This window comes from Macaca nemestrina, chromosome 18, assembly GCF_043159975.1.
Source record: "Macaca nemestrina isolate mMacNem1 chromosome 18, mMacNem.hap1, whole genome shotgun sequence".
In the NCBI taxonomy this organism is placed as follows: Eukaryota; Metazoa; Chordata; class Mammalia; order Primates; family Cercopithecidae; genus Macaca; species Macaca nemestrina.
Window position 1 is genome coordinate 21,045,434 of NC_092142.1, and position 23,519 is coordinate 21,068,952.

At 43.2% G+C, this 23,519-nt stretch overlaps 1 protein-coding gene and 1 long non-coding RNA gene across 5 annotated transcripts in view; one reads left to right on the forward strand and one right to left on the reverse strand.

Annotated features, from left to right (window-relative positions):
• The window catches only part of LOC105485004 (cerebellar degeneration related protein 2), a 31,456-nt gene extending 14,107 nt beyond the window's left edge, over positions 1 to 17,349 (reverse strand). The window contains exons 1-2 of the mRNA XM_011747152.3: positions 16,964 to 17,349; positions 5,530 to 5,642 (exon numbers count right to left, since the gene is read on the reverse strand). Coding sequence (XP_011745454.2) covers positions 5,530 to 5,642; positions 16,964 to 17,042 — 192 coding nt within the window. The 5' untranslated portion in view covers positions 17,043 to 17,349. The remainder of the gene's footprint in view (positions 1 to 5,529; positions 5,643 to 16,963) is intronic.
• Positions 17,350 to 17,381: 32 nt separating this feature from the next.
• The window catches only part of LOC139359845 (uncharacterized), a 79,274-nt gene continuing 73,136 nt past the window's right edge, over positions 17,382 to 23,519 (forward strand). For 3 of the 4 annotated variants that reach the window (XR_011616344.1, XR_011616346.1, XR_011616345.1), the window contains exon 1: positions 17,382 to 18,284. This is a non-coding gene — a long non-coding RNA (uncharacterized lncRNA). The remainder of the gene's footprint in view (positions 18,285 to 23,519) is intronic. The other variant, XR_011616347.1, reaches the window with a different exon arrangement.

Here is a 23,519-nt window from a genome sequence, read left to right on the forward strand (position 1 = left end):
CTGAAAACATTGGTAAACTACACAACAATTTATACTGTTCAAAATATATATATTTCCATAATCTTATCCCCTCAAAAAAATCCTATACCAAAGTAGTGTAAGCATTATCACCATTCCATAACGGAGCAAACAGTATCTGAGGGGTAATTCATATGTCTAAATTCTCTAGCTATTTGCAATTAAAATTGAGGGTTTAAACCTGAATCTCCTAAAACAGAGGCCAGAGCCCCTTCTGCCTCCCTTAAAAATCTCCCGAGGTGGAAACCCAAAGTTTAGGAATTATTAGAAGAGCTTTGTAAGCTGTTTCTCCTCTGTTAAAATACTGATTTCAACAAAGTATCGATTACCTAGTATGTGTGAAAGACCATGAATAAACACAACAGTGCTCACTGTTGCAATGGGAAATAAAGGGAAACAAAAATAAAGCAAATCAATTAAGTATCATATACAGTAGAATATTGATACATGCAGTAAAAGCAGCACAAAATACTTTTACATTTCCAAAGAGGGCATGAACTCTTTTTTTGTTTTGTTTTGTTTTGTTTTGTTTTTTTGAGACGGAGTCTCGCTCTGTCGCCCAGGCTGGAGTGCAGTGGTGCGATCTCGGCTCACTGCAAGCTCCGCCTCCTCTTGAAAGAAGGGATGCCTTGAAGGCCAGACTACTTTTGAGTGCTAGGCACAACTCCTGTAGGGCATAATGCAGGTGTGTAAGCAGAGAAGTAACCAAAACACAAGGTTGTAGGCTGCTTACACAGTTGTAGGAAAGTGTAAATGAATACAATGGTGTCTGATCTCGTTACTCTCCAAAGAGTTCTCTCCTCCCCGCCTTCCACTCAGAACAGAAAAATCTTGCTCTGGATTCTTAAAAAATTATGTTTTTCAAATTAGCACTGAATAAAAGTAAGACAGGCTACAGGCTTCTCTGAAGCCAGTTTAACCATTATTTTGAATAGTTTATTTAATCTTTTTTCGTTTTCACATTAAATTTTTTTTCAACATTAAAAACGATGCCTACCAAAAATACTGATCAATTTTTAGAAGGATTGTTTGAAACCCTCCAAGAGTCTTTGAAAGAATATCTGTGGTTCTACTTACAAAATACCCTTTGGCAGTGTCCAAGTTGTCTATTTCCATAATAAGTCAGAATCTTAGGGATCTTGTCCTAGTATTTTCACCAGTTCTCTACACTATTTTTCATTCACTCAGAAGAGTTTGTTCCCAGACCATTCTTCTGAACTGTCTCATTTTAAATTTCACTGGTGGTGGGATAGGAGCTGATTTTTTGTTTTTAAACTATATATTTTTCTGAATTAAAAAAATCTTTTTTTTTTTTTTTGAGACGGAGTTTCACTCTTTCACCCAGACTGGAGTGACGTGGTGGGATCTTGGCTCACTGCAACCTCCGTCCCCCGGGTTCCAGGGATTCTCCTGCCTCAGCCTCCCAAGTAGCCAGTATTACAGGGATGCACCACCACACCCACTTACTTTTTGTATTTTTAGCAGAGACAGGGTTTCGCCATGTTGGCCAGGCTGGTCTCGAACTCCCGACCCCAGGTGATCCATCCGCCTCAGCCTCCCAAAGTTCTAGGATTACAGGCGTGAGCCACTGCGCCCAGCTGTGTATTACTTTTCTAATCTAATTTCCAATAAACATTCTAAACAGTTACTTTAAAACTTGTACAAGTGATTCCATTCATGAAAAGGTCAAAAACAAGCTAAACTTATCTAGGGTGTTGGAGTTAGGATGCTAGTTCACCAGGTGGTGACCGGATGGGCAGATAATGCTCTCAACTCCTTATCTAAGTATAGGTTGCATTGGCATGTTTACTTTATGAAAATTCATCAAACTATACACTTAGGATTTGTGCCCTTTTCTGTAATGTACATTCCAATAAAAAGTTTAAGGTAAGGAGAAACATGCTGAAAAGGTTCAAATTAAGGAGAGAGCCCTTATAAAGTTTAGGGGGCCTCCTGAAGGTTGCAATAAGAGGAACATACGTAAGGGTCATCGTTTAGCAAGGAAGTAGGCTCTTTGGCTGCCTGGTTACTTTTACAAGAGCATCAGGCATTCTTTTACACTATTAGAGAGACCTGGGAAATCTACATGGTGATCCCTACGTCTGCCCAGGCACAGTTGTGATGGAGCAGGCAGCAAGGACAGTCTGTGGGAATCCCCCGGCTGGTAAGTGAGCTTAGCCAGTACTGCCATCTCCTCTTCCCTACTGAGACTATAAACTTACTTTCATGAAGCAACTTATAAAAGGAAAGAAAAAATAAAGTCAACTGTAATGGTGGTGAAGAAATCTAAGATAGTAATTATTCTTAGCCAAAAAACAGCTTTGGATAAAGAGGAAAATACTGCATTGTGCAATGCTCAGATCTAGGAACCAGTGGGCTACATATTACAGAAATAAGAGACTCATGAATATGTTTCCCGAAATATTCCAAGCTAAATCTACTGAATAGTTTCATACATGAATTTTGTACTTATTTAATTATGAAGGTCTGAACTGGATTCAGTTCCATGATGCTTTACAATATCTTATGGATAATATTAGATAATAAAGTGTTATTTGTAGATTTGGAGAACCTCAGATATCTTTGGATACTTTCAGAATACCAGTGATCTAGCTTAAATGTTTAATCATCCTCGATGAAAACAAAGGAGACAACTTAGATCATAAACCAATTGTTTGTAATCTCCTACACTAATCAATAAGCATCATTCTCCCAACTTACAAATATTTACACTTCAGCTACATTTGAAAGATGTGCTAAAACGGCCGGGCGCGGTGGCTCAAGCCTGTAATCCCAGCACTTTAGGAGGCCGAGACGGGCGGATCACGAGGTCAGGAGATCGAGACCATCCTGGCTAATACGGTGAAACCCCGTCTCTACTAAAAAATACAAAAAACTAGCCAGGCGAGGTGGTGGGCACCTGTAGTCCCAGCTACTCAAGAGGCTGAGGCAGGAGAATGGCGTAAACCCGGGAGGCGGAGCTTGCAGTGAGCTGAGATCCGGCCACTGCACTCCAGCCTGGGCGACAGAGCGAGACTCCGTCAAAAAAAAAAAAAAAAAAGAAAGATGTGCTAAAGCAAGAATCAGTTATAATGTTTTATAAATGCTCTAACAGGAAACATCAATACAATTTCAATTTATTAACTATTAGCAATAATCAGGCATTGAATAAACCTCACAGACTACGATAATACAATTAAGACTATGTCTCTACATAAATACAAACAGTGATGATCGTTTAGGACTATTCTGAAATCTCCCACTGAGTAAAAAAACAAAGTCTAAGAAACAAAGGAGGAAAGAGTTCCTTGACCACATAAAACATATGGCTAGTTTACTAGTTTTGTTTTTAGACTAGAGACAGGGTCTCATTTTGTTGCCCAGGCTGGTCTCAAACCCTAGCCTCAAGCAATTCTTCCACTTCAGCCTCCCAAAGTGCTGGGATTACAGACATAAGACACCATGACTAGCCTAGTTTAATAGTTTTTAAATGCCTAGTTTTTCTGCATTTTAGGTTTCTGACAAACTCTACAGTAGGTTTTTTAATTTTTTTTTTTTTGAGATGGAGTCTTGCTCTGTTGCCTAGGCTGGAGTGCAGCTGCATAATCTCAGTCTTCTTTTTTTTTCTTTTATCTTATTTTTTTTTTACTTTACTTCTTATTTTATTCTTTTTAATCTTTTTTATTTTTCTTTTTTTTTTTTTTTATTTTTTATTTTATATCTTATTTTTTTTTTTTTTTTTCTTTTTTTTTATTTTTTTTATATTTCTTATTTTTTTTTTATCTTTTTTATATTTTTTTATTTATTTTTTTTTTTTTTTTTTTTTTTTATCTTTTTTACTTTCTTTATTTTTTTTTTTTTATTTATTTTTTCTTTTTATTTTCTTTTTTCTTTTTATTTCTTTTTTTTTCTTTTTTTTTTCTTCTTTTTTTTTTCTTTTTTTATTTTTTTTTTTTTTTTACTATTTTTTTTATTTTTTATTTTATTTTTTTCTTTTCTTTATTTTTTTTTTTTTATTCTTTTTTTTTTTTTTTTTTTTTACTTTCTCTTTATCAGATTCTTTGTTTTGATGATAGATTTCTATTCAAAAGATTAAAATTGTATAATGTGATCACTTCTAAGAAAGGACTACGTAATTCTTGTTTGAATTCCCAGCACCTGGTTCAGGAAATAATCAAAAGTTTTAGTAAGTACTCATTATAATGAACTACTTCACCATTCTAGTCTTTTACATTTTTCTGTGCACAGACACAAGAGTCCTGGGTCTACTGTACCAGTTTGAGGGGGAAGCATTTATATCATTTAAGTACAGTCCCCTTTTGGTGGGGAGCATGGGTTGGGACATGGACAAAGGTGTTCTGATGGGACACTGTCTGGTTAATATCCATTATTATCTTTGCAGTCAAGTGGCCTACACATAACTGAACTACTTGAATGGGACCGTTTATAAGATTAGCAGCATGGAGGGCCATTTTAACGCCCTAGTCTAGCATCTTTCATTTTAGTTTTGTTAAGCTAGGCAAAAGGTATTATATTATTATATTTTTTTATTGAGACAAGGTCTCGCTCCCATCTCCTAACCTGGAGTGTACTGGCACAATCACGGCTCACTGTAGCCTTGACTTCCCAGGCTCAGGTGATTCTCCCACCTTTGTCTCCCAAGTAGCTGGGACTACAGGCACACGCCACCACACCAGACTAATTTTTGTATTTTTTTGTAGAGATGGGGCTTCACCGGGTTGCCCAGGCTGGTCTCGAATTCCTGAGCTTGAGCAATCTGTCTCCCTCAGCATCCTAAAGTGCTGAGATTACAGGCATATGCCACCACACTCAGTCAAAAATGTAGTATTTTAATGATAAAATATCCAGCAAAAATGTCAACAAATCAAGATCACAGCAGAGAGAAAGCAACATGTATTTTATGATTATTTGAATGGAGCAAAACATCTGAACACATTGTGAAATAAGGAGCCATGATTTTTTTTTTTTTTTTTTTTTCCAAATTTAGGATATGGTTTGGTAGTAGGTGGGAGGGATATGCGACCAAGGAGGAGGTGTAAGTTCCCTCTCTGGTGGGAAGTTCAACAGTGTGGGTAGTCTTCTTTCTTAAGCCAGGTGGTGGATATATGAGTATTCATAGTATTGTTCTCTTAAACACCATTCTGTATATCTTAAATATTGCATTTTTTAGGCTGGGTGTGGTGGCTCATGCCTGTAATACCAGCACTTTCGGAAGCCGAGGCAGGTGGATCACCTGAGGTCAGGAGTTCGAGACCAGCCTGGCCAACATGGTGAAACCCTATCTCTACTAAAAATACAAAAATTAGCTGGGCGTGGTGGCAGGCGCCTGTAATCCCAGCTACTCGGGAGGCGGTTCTTATTCTCAAAACAGTCTGTGTTAAAAAATAAAATGCTGTGTCTAATTGCAAGTGTTATTTTACCAGTATGTGATTGACATAACAACAACACATCAAAGTGTCAAAAGTGTAACTCTCCTGCCGAGTGAATTACCTCAATTTCCTGTAACTGCTCCTGATTGGTTGTATACATCTGCTGAAGAGAGTCCTCCAACTCTGTGTTCCGATCCAGTAATGTCTTCCCAAGCTCAGCAGCAAGTTGGAGATCTAGCACAACAAACGAATCTTAGAATACAAATGATCTCACATCAACAATTTATATAACCGAGTCCTTCAAAAAAGAACATGTAGTTTAGGTCACATCCCAATGGAAGGTTGAGTGGCACAGAAGGAAACCTGAGTTCTACTTAAAATTCAGTTAAACTGATGCCTCCAGCAGGTAAAGTATTCTCTTATGTACCCATACTTGTAAGAAGTGAAAAATAGTCATCTACTTTATGGAGATGCAGTTATTTGTTCAGGAATGATCATTCCGCAGTGTTACTTCTAAAATCCTATTTGCTAGTAGAATCAATGTATTCATATCCTGACAAGTCTACTTTTTTGAATGGACCCTTGAGCCAAAGTATAGGTGGAGCTTTCAAAAATCTTTAAAGTTCCCATGAATTTGGCTGCTGTGAATACAACTGTTAAAGTTTATTGTCATATATCCTGGGCTCCTAAGGGGACTAAAAATTATTCAGTCAAGAAAAGGAAAAATACATCAGCATTAAGAACACTGCCTCAGGTCACTCTACTTTTCTTTGTATCCTTCTGCAAGATGAGCAACTAGAAAAGCAAAACAGCAATGTGGTTTTCGAGGTAATTACATGTCAGTAGCTCATACTTCCATTTAGCACAGAATTATATTTTATTTTAAATCTCATTTTTCAACTCTCTCTACTCTTAGGCATAATGTCCATAAAACAGGATTTGTTTATATTATACTCAACTCCCAGAAATGAAAATTTAGTTAACAATATAATAAAGGACACTAGTTGTAATATAGGTCATTGAAATACTTCTCTGCATAATAAATCTTATGGAGCAGGCCTTTGATACAGTGGGAAATGCACTGTACTCTGGGCAGGTAAGTCTCAGGCCCAGTTCTATCATTTACCAGAATACTTTCAATATGGTGACTTTAGAGGCCCCTATAATTAGTATTCTTGTTTAGAGAGATGACTTATCAATATGAGATATGTCTTATCAATATGAGATTGTGAAAATCAAATGAAATAATAATACATAAAGGAGTACTTTACAAACTAAGTTGCAATATGCATACAAAGTACTACTAATATTCACTGATTCACAAATGAATGTTTTTGTCGCCAGGCACTATGCTAAGCATTAGCTACAGAAGAGTGAATAAAATGAAGTCCTGCTTTGCTGATATTCCCAGATTAGTGGAGGAAGTCAGACAAATGAGTAACTAAACTCACGTACTGTGATAAACAGTATTCATGCATGCATGCATATACTCAATAATATTAGACACTATTCTAGGCACTGGGATACTGCCCAGGAGCCATAAGGAACTCACATTAAAAAAAAAATCCCTGCCCTCATGGAGCTTATATTCTACTGGGAGAAACAGCAGAATAAAACATGACAGTGATAAATGCTAAAGAGAAAAAATAAAGCAAGAAAGAAGTACAGGAGGAGTGTGGATGTGGGAGGCTGAAATTTAAGAGCATGTGACTAGGGCCACATTAGAATTGATATATGAAGGAACGGAATAAGTGACCCATGTAGATCCGTGTAGGGAAACAGCACTCCAGGCAGAGGCAAGGCAAGTGCAAAGCCCCTGGGAGGAAGCATGACTGAGCCATTAAGGAGGCTGAGGAGAGTGGAGCAGAATGTATTGGGCGGGGTGTCAAATCAGAGGGGCTCCAAGATGGCCAGTATGGGGAGGGCCTAACTAAAGAGGTCAAGAGTTTGGCTTTTACCCCAAATGAAAAGGACTCCAATGGAGGCTTGACAGGATCACCCTGGCTGCTATTATACAGAGTGAATGGGACAAAAGTGGGAGCAGAGTGACAGAAAGATACTGCAATCATCTGGGTGAGAGATGATGGTGGCTTGGACCAGGGTGGCAGAGATGAAGATGGAGAGAAGAGGCAGAATTCTGACATGTTTTGAAAGTAAAGCTAAAGGATTTGTTGACCAATATAAAGTCTAAAAGATAAAGGGGGTAGAGGGGGAACCTGGATTTGGTGACAATGAACAAAGGGCTTTCTTTTTCTCTTTATTAGGCACAGTCTCGCTCTGTTGTCATGCTGGAGTGCAGTGGTGCACTCATGGCTCACTTTAGCCTTGGATTCCTGGGCTCAAGTGATCTTCCTGCCTCAGCCCGCCAAGTAGCTGGGAATATAGGCATGCACTACCAAACCCAGCTTACTTACTTACTGATTTATTGTAGAGACAGGGTCTTACAATGCTGCCCAGGATGATCTCAAACTTCTGGCCTCAATACATCCTCCCACCTCAGCCTCCCAAAATGTTGGGATTACAGGCATGAGCCACAGTGCCCAGCCTAGGGACCAATTTAGAAAGAGAGGTCATAAGGAAGGTCTGAGAAGACCTTTTAGCTGAAGCTTGAAGGATGAAGAACTTGCCATGAATTTGGCATATTCTACAACCTGACAAGCAGCCAGTATGATAGAGGCATGAGAGAGCAGATCATATAGGATTTTACAGCCCATGGTAGGTAAAGTTTAAGTTTTATTCTAGGTATGATGGAAAGCAGCCTCAGTTAATGTCATAAAAGTATTATGAAAAAAAATATTTATCATAAAAACAAGGAAACTCACTACATAATTATTTTTAAACTTAATTTTTAGAGGCTGACAAATAATGCTTACTGGCTATCCACCACTGATAGTAAAACTTAGCCTTGAGTAAACGGTAACAACAGCATTAGTTGTTTTAATGTCTACTCAAGTGCATAATTAGTATTCTACTTGGTTAGTTTTCACTCTAGAAAAAGCAAAACCCACCACACCCAAATCCAGATCATTTAAAAATATTTTACACCCATTTAAAATAAAACAGTATACTGTTTGTAGATAGGTGCTAAAATACATTATCTTGTGATTTCAAAACTAACGATGTCTATTACAGTCATTACATTAAGACTAGAAACCAGGTGCAGTGGGTCATGCCTATAATCCCAGCACTTTGGGAGGGTGAGCCAGGTGGACTGCTTGAGCTCAGAAGTTCGAGACCAGTCAGGGCAACATGGTGAAATGTCATCTCTACCAAAAATACAGTGAGGCCCTGTCTCAAACAAACAAACAAACAAACAAAAAGACTTCCATTAATAGGTCTATGAAATAACTTGTATTTACAAAACACAGAACTTTTATAAATAGCTCAAAGCATTTAAGAGACATTAGTCTTTTTCTTGTCATTATTTGAGATGGAGTCTCACTCTTGTCACCCAGGCTGGAGTGCAGTGGTGCAATCGCAGCTCACTGCAACCTCTGCCTCCTGGAGTCAAGCGATTCTCCTGCCTCAGCCTCCTGAGTAGCTGGGATTACAGACGCCCACCACCATGCCCGGCTAATTTTTGTATTTTTAGTAGAGATGGGGTTTCACCATGTTGGCCAGGCTGGTCTTGAAACCCTGACCTCAAGTGATACGCCCACTGTGGCCTCCCCAAGTGCTGGGGATTACAGGCATAAGCCACTGCGCCCAGCCTACTTTTTGTTTTCCAGAGACATTAGTCTTTATTATCTTTAAAGGTATTTAGCCCAGTTTCTCAGCTGAGACAGCCTGAAGCACAAAGCTGTTAACTGACCTAATCAAGCTCCAAGGTGAGTCACAGATCAGACAGAAACTCTTAGGCCAACAGGTTTTCACTCTCACTCTCATCATGATTCTTTGTTATCTTCATCTGCAGAGTTTTAAGGCAATTGAAAGAGAAGTCCACAGGCTTCTTTAAGGTAGAGAATACAAATTTCCCCCGTGTTGAGGTACTTAATTTCTTCTTGTTTTCACAGATTGCAATGAGAAATTAAGAGTTCAACTATTTGGGTTTTTGTTGCCTGCTCTGCTAGTGAAAGCACATACAACCCCAGGCAGGTTAATACCTTGTTTTCATCAAACGAAAAAGGAACTATGGTTGAACATGTTCCAGAAAAAATGATTTTGTACTCACAGAGTATGTAATGTGTATACATAGGACCACATGGAAGCTACCACACTCTATTAAAGACAAAGTATAAAAACATTACCTAGGTATTACTTAAGTCTTTCCTTCTTAAATGTGTAAAGTGGTGAGTAACTCCTCACTGGGAAGGATCAGATTCACCAAAGATGCTCTTAACTAGCAATCAAAGCCTGAGCCAAGGGCTGGGTGTGGTGGCTCATACCTGTAATCTTGAGAGGTGACAATGCGCTAGCAGCCCTCACTCTCAGCGCCCCCTCGGCCTCCGCTTCCATTCCGGCGGTGCTTGAAGAGCCCTTCAGCCCGCCACGGCACCGTGGGAGCCCCTCTCTGGGCTGAGGCCGGAGCCTCCTCCCTCTGCTTGCCGGGAAGTGTGGAGGGAGAGGCGCGGAAGGGAACCGGGGCTGTGCTCACGGGCCGTGTGAGTTCCGGCGGGACCCGCTGGCCCCGCACACTGAGCGGCCGGCCCAGGGCAGTGAGGGGTTTAGCACCCAGGAGAGCAGCTGCGGGGGTTGCGCAGGGTCCCCCAGCAGTGCCGGCCCGCAGGCCCGGCGCTCAAATTCTCGCTGGGCCTTAGCTGCTTCCCCGCCCAGCAGGGCCCGGGACCTGCAGCCAGCCATGTCTGAGCTCCTCCCCAGGCGGTGGGCTCCTGCGCGGCCTGAGCCTCCCCTACGGGCGCCGCCCCCTGCTCCGTGGCACCTGGTCCCATCGACAGTCCAAAGGCTGAGGAGTGCAGGCCCGGCTCAGGACTGGCGGGCAGCTCTGCTTCCAGCCCAGGTGCAGGATCCACTGGGTGAAGCCAGCTGGGCTCCTCAACCCGCTGGAGACTTGGAGAACTTTTATATATCCGGGGAGGATTGTATGTGCACCAATCAGCACTCTGTGTCTAGCTCAGGATTTGTGAATACACCAATCAGCACTGTGTCTAGGTCAGGGTTTGTGAATACACCAATTGGTACTCTCTATCTAGCTAACCTAGTGGAGACTTGGAGGACTAGCACTCTGTGACCCCATCTAGCTCAAGGATTGTAAATGCACCAATCAGCACTCTATGCCTAGCTCAGGGTTTGTAAATACACCAATTGGTACTCTGTATCTACCTAACTCTTTATCTAGCTAACTAGCACTCTGTGACTCTGTCTAGCTCAAGGATTATAAACGCACCAATCAGCACTGTCAAAACGGACCAATCAGCAGATTGTGGGTGGGGCCAGATAAGGGAATAAAAGCAGGCTGCCGGAGGCCCCAGTGGCAACCCGCTTGGGTCACCTTCCATACTGTGGAAGCTTTGTTCTTTCGCTCTTTGCAATAAATCTTGCTGCTGCTCACTCTTTGGGTCTAAGCTGCCTTTGTGAGCTGTAACACTCACCATGAAGGTCTGCAGCTTCACTCCTGACGGCGAGACCACGAATCCACCAGAAGGAAGAAGCTCCAGACACATCTGAACGTCTGAAGGAAAAAACTCTGGACACACCATCTTAATAACTGTATAACACTCACCGTGAGGGTCTGTGGCTTCATTCTTGAAGTCAGTGAGACCAAGAATCCAATTCCAGACACAATCTCAGCATTTTGGGATGCCGAGGCGGAAGGACTGTTTGAGCCCAAGAGTTCGAGACCAGCATGGGCAACATAGCAGGCCCTCCTCTCTTAGCAGGAAAAAAAAAAACAAAAAAACCCAACTGGGCCAAAACCTCTCCAAGAATCAAGACTGACTTGAGACTATCACCAACCACTTTCATTCAATTATGGAACTACCTGTGCTACTTAAGAGCAGCCAGGAACCTCTTCCCTGCTCCTGCAGAAAGAGATGCCAAGGACAGCACTCTTTAGTAGATAGCAAACAAAAAAGAATTTGAGGCTTGTCCTTATCTCAATTCTTATTTCCAGTAAAACAAAGCACCAAACTGGCTCAGAAACCTGAAGTCTCAATCTCCTAAATATTTCATAGGCTGTTAAGGACAGAATTTTAACAAGTCTCAACTACAAGAAAGCTCCTGTGAAGTCACACTGTATAATAGGATATTACTTCATCTGTTAGCTTAAAGACACCGGACTTTTTTTGTCTTTAAAAAAAGTTCATTTCCTGTTGAGTAGCAGCTGGCTTCCATAGCCGAAAGAAGCCAAAAGCTGGCAGTAAGCCTAAGGTTTTCTAAATAATTAGTGGAGGGAATAGAATATTGAATGTCCCTTACAGTTTTAATTAAGGCACAAAAGAAAAGGAAATAATATAGTTTCGAAGCTTTGTACACCTGTTCATCTCTACAGGATTACAAAAAGAATTTTCATTAAGAGGGTCTTTTCTAAGTCCTATTGAACTGGCCTGGCTTAGGCAACTACTAAAAACATAGATTTATTGCAGGCTTGAGAATTGCAACATATCAGTACCTTCATATGTTGAATATTCTTTCACTAATGAGTCTTTGCAGGTAATAATATATTTTTAATGGTGTAAACTGTTAGCTTTAAACAGATACTCAGCTCTATACTTTAGGCAAAAAATTAGTACTGGCAGCAAAGTAATTTTTTTAAAGAACCTTTCTTCCAGAATTTTGAAAACTTTAAAACCCAACGTGATATTTTTCCCATTTTACTTTAGTTTATTTAAAAAAACAACAACAACAACAACATATTCCAATGTTGGCTGGTAGTCTGTAGGAGTAATTCACTAATATTAAGGCTGAAAGTTTTTCCTATTACAAAGTCAAATGCGTCATTTAGTGATGCTTCTGTTTAACTCCTGTTGCCAACGTTACTATAATTGGGAAAGCAGAAAACCTGAATATAAATATCAAGAAAAATGGTGTCAGTTTTAATAACCCTCCAAAGAGTGATTCAGCAAAATAGTTGTACACAAGGAGGCTGTACTCATCCTGAAATTTTAGGATTCCTTTAAACTAAGAGTTCATTTACTGATCCACATAACAGAAACCTGAATCCTTATTCTAAGTTTGCACAGCTCACCAAATGACAATAGCAGCTGGTTTAAAAGAAAATCCAGTCTCTGAAGTCCTTCCACCTTGTTCTCAGGGGCATGTTTCAAAGCAAGCACCATCATTACCTAAACTGAAGGCTCCTGCTGTCCCAGAAAATATCTTACCCACAGAGATTATTGTCAGTATTCCTATTGAGCCAACTCAGCCCTCTGACAAAAGACAGTCTCTTCATCAAAGTGTTTCATAACAGCAAAGGGTTTTCTCCTCCTGTCTACACAAAAAAGCTTTACATGTTTCTAACAAGGTATGAATAGCAGACCAGAGTTTACTGAGGTTAGAATTTTCCAGCAATTTCAATTTAAAAAAGGATACCCTAGGAAACTTTGATACAAAGATTCAATCTATTTAGCTCATGGCTTCTACTACTAAAGGAAAACATTTTGTAGTTGTAAGAGTTTGAGAACAGGATCATTAAAAGTTGTTTTCCGGCCAGGTGCGGTGGTTCACGCCTGTAATCTCAGCACTTTGGGAGGCTGAGGCGGGTAGATCACAAGGTCAGGAGATCGAGACCATCCTGGCCAACATGGTGAAACCCCATCTCTACTAAAAATACACAAATTAAATGGGTGTGGTGGCGCGTGCCGGTAATCCCAGCTACTTGGGAGGCTAAGGCAGGAGAATGGCTTGAACCTGGGAGGCGGAGACTGCAGTGAGTCGAGAGTGTGCCACTGCACTCCAGCCTGGGGACAGAGCGAGACTCCACCTCAAAAAAAAAAAAAAATTTCAGCAGTTCTCTCCAAATAAGCCTCACTCAGTAATAATGAGGATGTTAAAAAATGGACAGATGCCTGCACATAAAATCCCACTAGACCTGCTGAATAATCTGTTTAACAGGACAGACCTGCTCCCAAACTTAATTCAGCAGCAAGGGTCTACTGAGGGCCTACAACGTACGAGGCGCTGTAGTGGGCACATCTCATGAGGCAGCACCTCCAGGCTTCTCTAGTGAACAGATTCCTGGAACATTCACTCTATGGGAGTAAGAATCCTGCCTATCCAAACATGTGGGGAGGCGCTGTGGCCCCAGTGCCTAGGCGAATACCTGGCAAAGAGCAGATAATACATTTTTGAGAAATGAACAAGTTTTAAAATCTGTTAAAAGTTTAGGAGTTAACATATAATTTAGCAAAACTGGGGAAAGAATACCCTTTTATTCACACTGTAGCCTTTATTCTTTGACAGGCCATATTCACAAGTTATAATTGTTGGAATTTCACATCTTCTATTCATACTCTATATAGTTGGTTATGACATAGAGGGGTATGTCAAAGTCCACTGTGATAAGGTAGCAGCCCTTTGGAAAACACAGAAATGCAACTGGCAGTAAAGAGGTTCAGACCTCTGTGTGTGTGTATGTGTGTGTTTTTAGACAGAGTTTCGTTCTTACCATCCAGGCTGGAGTGCAATGGCATGATCTCAGCTCACTGCAACTCCGCCTCCCAGTTTCAAGCAATTCTCCTGCCTCAGCCTCCCGAGTAGCTAGGATTACAGGGGGCTGCCACCACGCCCAGCTAATTTTGTATTTTTAGTAGAGATGGAGTTTCATCATGTTGGCCAGACTGGTCTCGAACTCCTGGCCTCAGGTGATATGCCCGCCTCGGCCTCCCAAAGTGCTGGGATTACAGGCATGAGCCACTGCACCCAGCCCAGACCTGTGTGGTTTTTTAAAATTTTTTTTTTTTTTTTTTTTTGAGACGGAGTCTCGCTGTCACCGAGCCTGGAGTGCAGTGGTGCGATCTCGGCTTACTGCAAGCTCCACCTCCCGGGTTCACGCCATTCTCCTGCCTTAGCCTCCCAAGTAGCTGGGACTACAGGCGCCCACCACCATGCCCGGCTAATTTTTTATTTTTTGTATTTTTAGTAGAGACAGGGTTTCACCGTGTTAGCCAGGATGGTCTCGTTCTCCTGACCTCGTGATCCACCTGCCTCGGCCTCCCAAAGTGCTGGGATTACAGGTGTGAGCCACCGCGCCTGGCCAGACCTGTGTTTTTAACGTTAAACTTGAAGAGTTGATGACTTTATTTTGATCAGAGGTTAAAGAGAATTCCACGTGTAACCCTGACACGCTGCACTTGCTGCTTGATAGACTGAAGTGTTACAGCTGGTGGTTCCAAACAACCTCCAACAGTGGGAGAATGCAGCGTGGACTAAGGCACCTGATGGAAGAGAGCCATGAAAACACTTCTGTGCTAGTGCTTCAGTGCAGTTCAACAAATACTAAAATCGAGCTTCCAGTATGTGCCAAGTATTATGCTAGATGCTGGAAATACCAGAAAAAAGAACCTGCCCCCTCTATACCCTTAAGGATTTAAGCTTCTTAAATTTTTTTTTTTTTTTAAGACAGAGTCTCGTGTCGCCCAGGCTGGAGTGCCGCGGCGCCATCTTGGCTCACTGCAACCTCCGCCTTCTATATTCAAGCAATTCTCCTGCCTCAGTCTCCTGAGTAGCTGGGATTACAGGCACATGCTAATTATAGGCACGCCTGGCTAATTTTTGTATTTTTAGTAGAGACGGGGTTTCACCTTGTTGGTCAGGCTGGGCTCAAACTCCTGATCTTGTGATCCACCCGCCGCGGCCTCCCAAAGTGTTGGGATTACAGGCGTGAGCCACCGCACCCGGCCTATGCTTCTTAAATACAGGAAAGAAAAATATTTAGTTGTGATGATACAAATTAAATTATAGGGAAATACTGCAATGGCACAGTGGTTGCCTCACAAATCCTGGAGAAACTATCAAACTAGGCCATCAATCCCTATGGGGAAATCTGAAAACAGGTTTGTTAAAATGTATGAGAAATTTGTCCTTTGGACATAAAGATGATGCCACCAAACACTGCACTGCAACCACTAAGCAGCTTGGACTCTATAAGCGTAATAAAGGTGAATTACTTTGGTTAAAGTGATTGCATGTTACTTTAAGAAATTATCTTCCTCCAAAAGAGGTGCTCATTTTATTTTCCTTTTCTGAGTTATTCAAGTCTACACTGTTTCCTTCTGCCATGTTCAGTGGTTAGCATGAACAAGCATCATCATCATTTAATATTTAACTAAATGAGATGTTAATTTTCACTGCAAGATTAGAGCTGAAAACATTTACATAGAATTGCAGAAACCAAAGATGCCAGGAAAAATTCCTGAGGATTATTCACAGTGTTCAGTATAGCGGTTAAGAATGTTTGCTCTCGAGTCTTAAGGGGAACCCTAGCACTCCCCAACATTATCACCTCTATTGTGTTACTGGGAGATAAATGAGCAACTCTGTTATGGGCCTATCAGTGTTAGGCACATCAAAAGTGTTCCCCAATTGCTAGCTCCTGCTATTAGTATAAAAAAAAGTGGGGCCCCACTGGCCCCAAAGTGTTGGCTGCTCTATGATTGTTCTCTGGAGACACCATCGGCAGGCCTATTTCTAAGTGAAAGCTGGCATGCAAACTGAAGAAAAGTGGCAGAGGTAGAAGCGCTCTTCTGTCATTTCAACTGGCATCTGGTGAACTATGCGTAACAGCTTAATTCCCAACTGAAAAAAAACTGTTAACTAGGATGGTAAGGAAGGGATGGGGGTTTGAGGAGTGACTACAACTCCTCCTTTTGAGTGTGTGGGTTCAAAAAACACTCCCTCCCCCACTTAGCTTTAGGCAAGCCACTCAACCGTTTCAACCTCCGCTTTCCTCATCTGGAAAATGGGATAACAAAAGTTACTCTCAGTGTAATTGGATTGTTTGTACCTCAATGGATAAATGCTGGAAGGGATGGACGCCCCGTTCTCCATCACGTGCTTATTTCACACTGCGTGCCTGTATCCAAACATCTCACGTACCCCATAAATAGATACACCTACTAGGTACCCTCAAAATTAATAAATTTTTTAAAAGTTACTGTCTCCTAGAGTTACGGCGCAGAGCGCACAGCTCCCGCTACATCGCAAAACCACTACCACCTGCAGCAGCCGGCCTCCGTGCTGGCCAAGAAAGGCGCTGGGCTACACAGCCTGCGAGGGGGCGGCTTCTCGGGCTCTGCCACTTACTGCGGGACACACTGGCTCACCCGGTCTGCCTCGGAGGAATGCAGTGAGGATTAAACTAGCTAATCCACGGAAAGCGCTTAAAACGGTGCCTGGCGCGTCCCTGGCCCCCATGCGCCTCGGGGCTGATATTCAACTGCGCATTAGCAGGGCCGTGGGCCCCGCGCCGAGGCTTCCTGCGGGCGGGATCCACGGGCACGGCCGGCCCCGCCGCCAGGTGAGCCCGAGCCCTTCCCGGCACCTGCATCCTCAGCCGCCAGAAAAAGCAACTTTTTAACAGTTTCGCAGCGGGGGCCTCCCGGGCCAGGCCGCCGCCGCCGCCGCCCGCCCGCCCGCCCGCGGGGCGCCCCCGCCCTCACCTTGCTGGAGGTCCTGGTGGTCGTACCACGGCTCGTCCTCCTTCATTTCAAACTCCTCCACCAGGTTTTCCGCCAGCATCTCGGCTGGGTCCTCTAGGGGCAACGGTCCCCGCCGCCGCCGTCCCGCCTCAGCCGCTGCCCCGGGCTCTTCCCCGGCCCCTCCGCCCTCAGCCAGAGCCGCCCTCGGGCGGGACGCGCCGCCACCCAGGCTCCGCCGCGCCGCCTCAGCCCCGTTCCCGCCGCCGACCGGCCGGCTGCTTCGACTCGCCTAGCGCCTCCCAACGGCCCCAACGGCCGGGCGTTACGGCGCGAACGTAGGGAGCCAGGTTCTCACGCTGCCGCCGGTCTTCACGCCGCCGCCGGGCCCAACGTGGCACTTTGGCAGAACCCTCCCCGGCCGGGGATGCGATTCAAACCCCCGGCGGCTTCTCAACCAATCGCGAGCGGGCCGCTGGCCGAGCGACAGGGACTTCGTCCAATCGCGTCTCTCCAAAGACCCGCGGCTCGCCCGGTTTCGAGGCCAAGCAGCCAATGACGGGCCCCGAATAAACAAAGAAGGCGGGGAAACAGTGAAGGGGTGCGGCCGAAAGCCCGCCCCCTGATCTGCGCTGTGCGGCTCCTAGGATCGCGTACTAGGTTCCGGGCTGTGGAGCTGGCGGAGGCGAGTCCTGCCGCTTTGGTTTGTGTCCCGAGGCCAGCGCGTCCGTGGACAGGCAGCGCAGGCCGGAGGGCCTAGGACTTCGGCCTCTGAGAGGCGGGCGGTTGTCGAGAGGCGTCCTTCGTGCCGGCGGGAAGCGCGAGGGTGCCGGAAGCCGGAGGTCCGCCGCCCGGCTGCCGCTTCTCGCATGTTGACTCTGAGATTTGCTCCGGGTCCGGCAAGGAGACTCGGAGTGGATCGGGAGTTTAGGGCTGAGAAAACGCCCACTGAGCGGTAGCTCTTGTCTCGTTGACATCTGAGCTCTGGGAATTACGCTCCCTAAAACGGTGGGCGCCAGACCCCGTTGAGAATCTGGGGCAGTGAGGGATGCCCGAAGCTGTCCACTTGGAGGGGGAAAATTGTAAGCAGGGTTGCAACGATTTTTAAAAGGTACCTCTAGACCACAAGTTAAGCATCTGGGGACGTGGCATTGCACCTGAAGGGGTCAGGCTGCAGCCCCAGCACTTAGTAGCCAGCAAGGCAGAGCACGCTGACCTCCACCGACATAACCCAGCAAATACTGCTCATGAGTAAAGCTTTTAGCACCATCTTACAGACAAAGCACGGAAACTCTTAAGCAGGATGACAGACCTGAAGGTCAATGTTCTCAACCTTGACGTAAAGGTAAAATTGCAGCTGATGGAAGACAGCAGGGCCAATATCTAGCTAACTTTGAGCAACGAAACAAAAAAATCGAGGTTTAAGTATATAATTGAAAGATTATCTCTAGAACATAAGGTAATAAACTGTTAGAAATTCGGAAAGAGGGAAGAGGTGGAGAGGAGTGTTAGTTAAATCCTGATCTATTTTAGCAGTGAGTCGACAGATAATACCTTACATTGATAATCCAATAAATCGTTTCCACAAATATGGAGAGAGCTGCCAGAACTAAAAATGGGAAGCAGTTAAGAGTTTTCCGAGGCCGGACGCGGTGGCTCACGCCTGTAATTTAGCATTTTGGAAGACCGAGGCGGGCGGATCACCTGAGGTCGGGAGTTCGAGACCAGCCTGACCAACTTGGAGAAACCCCCATCTCTACTAAAAATACAAAATTAGCCAGGCATGGTGGCCCATGCCTGTAATCCCAACTACTTGGAAGGCTGAGGCAGGAGAATTGCTTGAAACCCGGGAGGCGGAGGTTGCAGTGAGCCAAGATCGCACCGTTGCACTCCAGCCTGGGCAAAAGGAGAGAAACTCCGTCTGAAAAAAAAAAAAAAAAAAAAAAAAGTTTTCCTAAGAGGAGGTGTGAGTTGAGGCTGGGGACTTTGGCTTTTTGTTATAAACCCTTCTGTGATCTTGCTTTTTAAGCACTTGCACGTTAAAAATAAGGGAAATTGTAGGGAAGGAATTATAGACTCAAGCTACTTTTGTCTTTCTGTATAAAACAAAAAGGACTTGGGTAATTTGAAGAGGGGAAAAACTCATCCTAAATAATTGTTGTGGGTAATAAAATTCAGGGTGTCTCTCTACCTCCCATCTTTGCTCAAATCAGCGTACCCTAACCTCATGCTGATGCTGTATCAAACAGCAGTTGACTCCAGGGTTACCTTATAGCATAGGCTGTAGGCTACTCTGGAGAAATCTTGCCAAGGACGAGACCTCCCACTGTGGAGTTGTTGCCTGAAGTTTTACCCTTCAGTCCTTAAAGGAGACTGCTGAATAGAGTGGAAAGCACAAGGGACCTAGAGTGAGAAAACCTAGAGTTCTCGCCATACTCAGTACCAGCAGAGAAGCCTTTTGGCAAAGAGTTTACAGGAAAGATGATTGTTTGCCTTGCTCACAGAGCTATCTGAATCAAAGAGAGACCCCGAAAGCAAGTATTTTGTGCTCATTTTAAATGTAAGACTGTGTGCTTGTGACCTATACTGTAAAAGTGCAAGTACCCTTGAGGACCAATTATGAGCACCACAATAAATAATCATAGGAATGGATTATAACCCATTGAATAAAAGAAGAAAGAATCCGTGAGTCCATACTGATTTAAATAAATGGGAGAGAAAAGAAAGCTCTTTCTTACAGTAGGATGCCAAGCAAAAAATGTAGAAGGAATAACACTGTTACGGAGTAATAATAATAATAAAAGAGGAATGGTAAACTCACAAATCCCTTTCTTCAAAAAGGCAAAATGTTACTGGCGCACCTGTAGTCCCAGCTACTTGGGAGGCTAAGGTGGGAGAATTGCTTGCGCCCAGGAGTTCGAAGTTATGATGAGCTATGATAGGTGACAGCAGAGCAAGACCCTGTCTCAAAAAAAAAAAAAAAAAAAAAAAAGGTTGGGTGCAGTGGCTCCTGCCTGTAATCCCAGCTCTTTGGGAAGCCAAGGCGGGCGAATCACCTGAGGTTGGGAGTTTAAGACTAGCCTGGCCAATAAGGTGGCCAGTCTCTACTAAAAATACAAAAATTAGCCAGGAGTGGTGGTGCAAGCCTGTAATCCCAGCTACAAGGGAGGCCAAGGCACAAGAATCCCTGGAACCTCAGAGGCAGAGGTTGCAGTGATCAGAGCCCGTGACACTATACTCCAGCCTGGGCAATAGAGTGAGACTCTGTCTCAAACAAAAAAAAAAAAAAAAAAAAGAAAAGAAAGAAAAAGAAAAAAGAAAGTGAGGTCCCCTGTAAAGCCTCTTCTACTGCCCTAGTTGTCCATATTCAGATCGAGATATTCAGAGTTCAAATAAGATCACTTAAACTAACTTAATCACTACAGATAGAGTCCTTTGGAAAGAGAGCAAGTTGGGTTTAGGAATTGCCAATGTGATTTGTGGAAGCTAACGGGGCTAGGGCTAGAATCATGCCCCTGCATGATTATTATTATCATTATTATTATTTTAAAGTCTCACGCTTGTCTCCCAGGCTGGAGTGCAATCGCGTGATCTTGGCTCGCTGCAACCTCTGCCTCCCGGATTCAAGCAGTTCTCCTGCCTCAGCCTCCCAAGTAGCTGGGATTACAGGCGCCCACCACCACACCCGGCTGATTTTTGTATTTTTAGTAGAGACAGGGTTTTACCACGTTGGCCAGGCTGGATTTGAACCCCTGACCTCAGGCGATCCACCTACCTTGGCCTCCCAAAGTGCTGGGATTACAGGCGTGAGCCACCGTGTCCCGGCCCCCTGCTTGATTCTTATCACTCAGCTGCAAGGTTGAAAGTTCTGGCTGTTTACTCCATGGAAAACAAGCTCATTTTAACTTCAAATGCATATTGAAATGTTCTTTAACAATTCTCCATTTTTTTTCTTTTTCAGAGTCTCACCATGTGGCCCAGGCTGGAGTGCAGTGGCACCATCTCTGCTCACTGTCACCTCCACCTCCTGGGTTCAAGTGATTCTCGTGCCTCAGCCTCCTGAGTAGCTGGAATTACAGGCATGTGCCACCACATTCAGCTAATTTTTGTGTTTTTAGTAGAGTCAGGGTTTAGCCATGTTGGCCAGGCTGGTCTGAAATTCCTGGCCTCAAGTGATCCGCCTGCCTCAGCCTTCCAAAGTGCTGGGATTACAGGCGTGAGTCACTGCGCCCAGTGAACAATTCTCCTTTAAAAATGAAAAGAAAAGAAAGATACGGAGAATTAAAGTTATTGAGGGCCAGGCGAGGTGGCTCACACCTGTCATCTCAGCACTTTGAGAGGCCTAGGTGGGCAGATCACGAGGTCAGGAGTTCGAGACCAGCCTGGCCAACATGATGAAACCCCATCTCTAGTAAAAATACAAAAATTAGCTGGACGTGGTGGCACACGTCTGGAATCCCAGCTACTCGGGAGGCCGAGGCAGGAGTATCACTTGAACCTGGGAGGCAGAGGTTGCAGTGAGCTGATATCATGCCACTACACTGCAGCCTGGGCAACAGAGTGAGACTTCCTCTCGAAAAAAATAAATAAGTAAATAAATAAAGTTATCGATAGTTTAAAAAAGCAAAAAACCCCACAAACTTTATGTCTTTTGGTATGTTATTGGGTTCTTTTTAAGGACACTATTTAAGAAAACTTCTTTTCCCCTGGAAAATCTTGAACGAAAATTGCATTGAAAAACTGGTGTCAATTTTCAGTGCTAAATTTGGAGGAGTTTCCATTGTTCTTTTAGAGTCTCCTTAGTCATAGTTTAGAAGCAATCATAAGTAACCTCTTCAGCAACATTAATATTATTTGGTTTGATAGGTTAGTAAATAACTACCCAAGTTGATTCCAAAAGAAGAATTTATGGTGTTCATAATAATTCACCGTTATTTAATGAACTTGCCCAGCCTAACTAACCATTGCACCATTTTGCTACTATTTAAGTCTTTTTGTTTGTTTGTTTGTTTGTTTGTTTTTGAGACAAGATCTCACTCTGTCACCCAGACTGGAGTACAGTGGCGCTATCACAGCTCACTGAAGCTTCAACCTTCCAGGGCTCAGGTGATCCTCCTACCTCAGCCTCCCTAGTAGCTGGGACTACAGGCATGTGCTACCACACCTGGCTAATTTTTGTATTCTCTGTTGAGACAGGTTTTCGCCATGTTGCCCAGGTTGGTCTTGAACTCCTGGGCTCAAACAATCTGCCTGTCTCAGCCTCCCAAAATGCTGGGATTACAGGCCTGAGTCACCATGCCTGGCCATCTTTTTAAGTTTTCTATATGAAATATTTTGTGATAAATAAGATCAGATTCAGAAATCCTTTGTCTTTGGTTGTAAAGATAAAATGCTCTTTTCTTGTGTTTTATTACTATAGTAAAGTCATGTAAGAAGAGTTTTTAGGTAGCAATGGGGGCTTTAAAAAAATTGTAAGTGGTGATTTTCAGTTTGATACTTACAGAAATAAGCATTTACTATGATGACAGTAATCTAAAGCAAAATATTAATGGCTCCTTTTGCAGAAGGAAATAAGAAAGATTTTTACTTCACACAATGTGTAAAAACAAAGAAAAGTTCAGACTGTAGACTTTTTTGTTTGTTTTGTTGTTTTGTTGTTTTTGTTTTGTTTTTGAAACAGTTTCTCTGTTGCCCAGGCTAGAGTGCAGTGGCACGATCTTGGCTCATTGCAACCTCCACCTCTCAGGTTCAAACATTCTCCTGCCTCAGCCTCCCACGTAGCTGGGATTACAGGCACCTGCCACCACACCTGGCTAATTTTTGTATTTTTAGTAGAGACGGGATTCCACTGTGTTGGCCAGGCTGGTCTCAAACTCTTGACCTCAAGTGATCTGCCCACCTCGGCCTCCCAAAGTGCTGGGATTACAAGCATGAGCCACCGTGCCTGGCCAAGAAGTTCAGACTGTAGAGTTTTTCACAGTGCGATTAAAACCTTATATTCTTATGTTTCAGACAGGCTGGGTACTTAACTTAAATCTTTGAAAAATAAATTGAATTCAACTCTCAGAAAGCTTATGGCCTTTTGCAGAATTGTAAGTTTACAAATACCTGCCATGCGACATAATGATAGATCAGATTAGAAAGGTGCAGCATGCTTCTTGTTTTAGCATACCTGAAATAAAACTAAGAAAAACAAGAGTCCCTAGGTTTTGGTAGGCTAAATTTGTGTCTTGGCTTTTGGTTCTACTGTCTCCCTTATTTTTGACTCTTTTAGTAACCAAGCAACCTCTAGCCTCAGTCTTCATTCTCAGGGATGAACTTAAAGTGAAGTTTTCACTGGTAGTTCCCAGCATTTTGAAATCTGAGAATTACTTTTAAAGTCAAAAATGTTGGCTGGTCTCCACACAATAGTAGTTTTGAAGTGTTTGGGAACTGCATCATGATGAAAACAATCAGATTTGTACTTTTAATCATTACAGCAGAAGCTACAAACATTTTAAGAATACAAGTACACATGTGGACAAAACATTCTTTATTCTGTAGACAATGCTTGGTATGCATATGGGTTTGATAACCCATT